Source organism: Limulus polyphemus, unplaced genomic scaffold (genome assembly GCF_000517525.1).
Source record: "Limulus polyphemus unplaced genomic scaffold, Limulus_polyphemus-2.1.2 Scaffold1233, whole genome shotgun sequence".
Lineage (NCBI taxonomy): Eukaryota > Metazoa > Arthropoda > Merostomata > Xiphosura > Limulidae > Limulus > Limulus polyphemus.
The window spans coordinates 288,263-290,213 of NW_013666843.1; the positions used below are offsets into that span (position 1 = coordinate 288,263).

The 1,951-nt window shown below is 38.9% G+C and overlaps 1 protein-coding gene across 2 annotated transcripts in view; it reads right to left on the reverse strand.

The window, feature by feature from the left end:
• Positions 1-317: 317 nt before the first annotated feature.
• LOC106462726 (potassium channel subfamily K member 18-like) overlaps positions 318-1,951 on the reverse strand; it is a 24,404-nt gene continuing 22,770 nt past the window's right edge. For both annotated transcript variants that reach the window (XM_013922673.2, XM_022390048.1), the window contains one exon: positions 318-1,390. In XM_013922673.2, the coding sequence (XP_013778127.1) occupies positions 402-1,390 (989 nt within the window). In that variant the 3' untranslated portion in view covers positions 318-401. The remainder of the gene's footprint in view (positions 1,391-1,951) is intronic.

Genomic DNA, 1,951 nt, shown 5'->3' on the forward strand with positions numbered 1-1,951 from the left:
AGCCACTCTCCTGATACTACAGGTACAGAGATATATCTCTAAATGTCCCGAAAATGATAAGGTTTACTTGAAACGTGCTTTTATTTAATAACGCCATTTTTGTACACGTTGTAGTTTTTAATTCAAAGTTTATATGTATAACTAAGAAATGCCAAAGTCACGTTATCTCTGGGAATGTGACAATAGAACCAAATGCATTGTTTATTTAATACAAGCTTATGCGTACACACTTTTATGCGCTGAATAAATGTAAAAAAAAAAAAAAATAGACTATTTTTCATTCGACACAACTTGTAAGTTATCAAAACTTTCTTGGAACATAAAAAACAAAATACAAACGTGACAAAATATAGTACAACAAAGTCACTGATATTACCTAACGACTTCGAGGTAAATTTGTATTAAGATTTTTCATTTTGAGGCATAATTTTGAGGTTTCGAGAGATTCTTTTAAATTTCAACATTATTTCCTCTTGTATTAGATTGTAAGACATCAGAACGACCGCTAATCCGAATATCAAGTAAAAACAACAGATTATTAGTCTTGTCTGGGCAGACTGAGATTGTGTGTTAAAGTCATAAGAACCTGGCACGAGGTTACCGAATCCAACAGTACTCAGCGCCGTAAGGCAGAAGTAGACAGCGTCAATAAAGTTCCAGTTTTCTCCTACAGAAAACATGATAGCTCCAACAAAAATGTAACCAGTGATGAAAAGCATTACGACGTACACAGGAACCCGTTCTTCTTCTTTTGGTCGAGGGTTGTCTTCCTTGTTTGGACAAGTACCATCTAGGTTGGTGTGGTCAGAGAAGGGTGGAGGAAACGAGGAAGAGTTCGTGTTGTGAAGACGACTTTCTATAGAAATGTCACTACTATCGGTCAGCGATTCTTCTAGAACGACATCATTAGCTTCCACTAGCTCGTGGCGACTACTGTCACTGTCTCGACTACTGACGACAGACTGGGCAGCTGTCGATCTTTCATTTTCACTTGCACTAGTTATTAGGTTATCGGTAACACCAAGTTCTTCGTTATCAGTACATAATCGGTCACTGTCGGTCGCTTGTTGTTCGACTTGACCGTTCAGCTGTTGACTGGTGGCTGACGGTTCCAGGTTCCCATCAGTAGTCTGTTGCTGATTTCGAGTGGTTGAACTGTTGCCTGGAAAGTGTTTGTATAGCATCACCCTCACTGCTTCTCGAACTTTACTTATCCGAGCTCGCTGCCGGCACTGGACACACAAGACGTGGAAGTAACTAAACTTGAAGATCCTGGCAAAGAGGTGGCCAGCATTGAGAAGACAAAGGAACATCAGGGGAATTCCAACAGTGGCGTAAAGGACGGTTAACACTTTACCAAGGCTCGTTTTGGGTGCAGTGTTCCCGTAACCTGTATAACCAAATTAAACAACACATGTTTACTATTATTATGGCAGTGATTTCAACAACAACAACAGCAACAAAACTCCACTAATAAAAAAAAAATAGAAAAATAAATTCTGTCTATTATCATTCTAACTAGTTATGGGTTAGAAAATTGTTTTTAAGTAATAAAGAATTTAGTTATTGTTAAGCGCATAGGTACACAAAGGTATCACGGGTATCGAAATCTGGTTTTTAGTGTTTTAAATTTGCAGATTTGCCGCTGAGCCACTGGGGGGGGCATACTCAAGAAAGGAAGATTTATGGGGTTTTTGAGTCCTTTTTAATTCACCATATAACAACCTAAATTAAATTCCGACGTTCTGCAGCAGGCCTTTACGTCACAAATGTTATTTTCAATTTTACCATTGGTGAAAAAGAAAATAATTCTGTATATATATATATATCCTGTTGGTTAGGGCGTTCGACTCGCAACCTGTGGATCGCTGGCTTGAATCCCTGTCACCGAACATGCTCGTCCTTTCAGAGTGGGGGCGTTACAATGTGATGGTCAATCCGCTATTCGTTG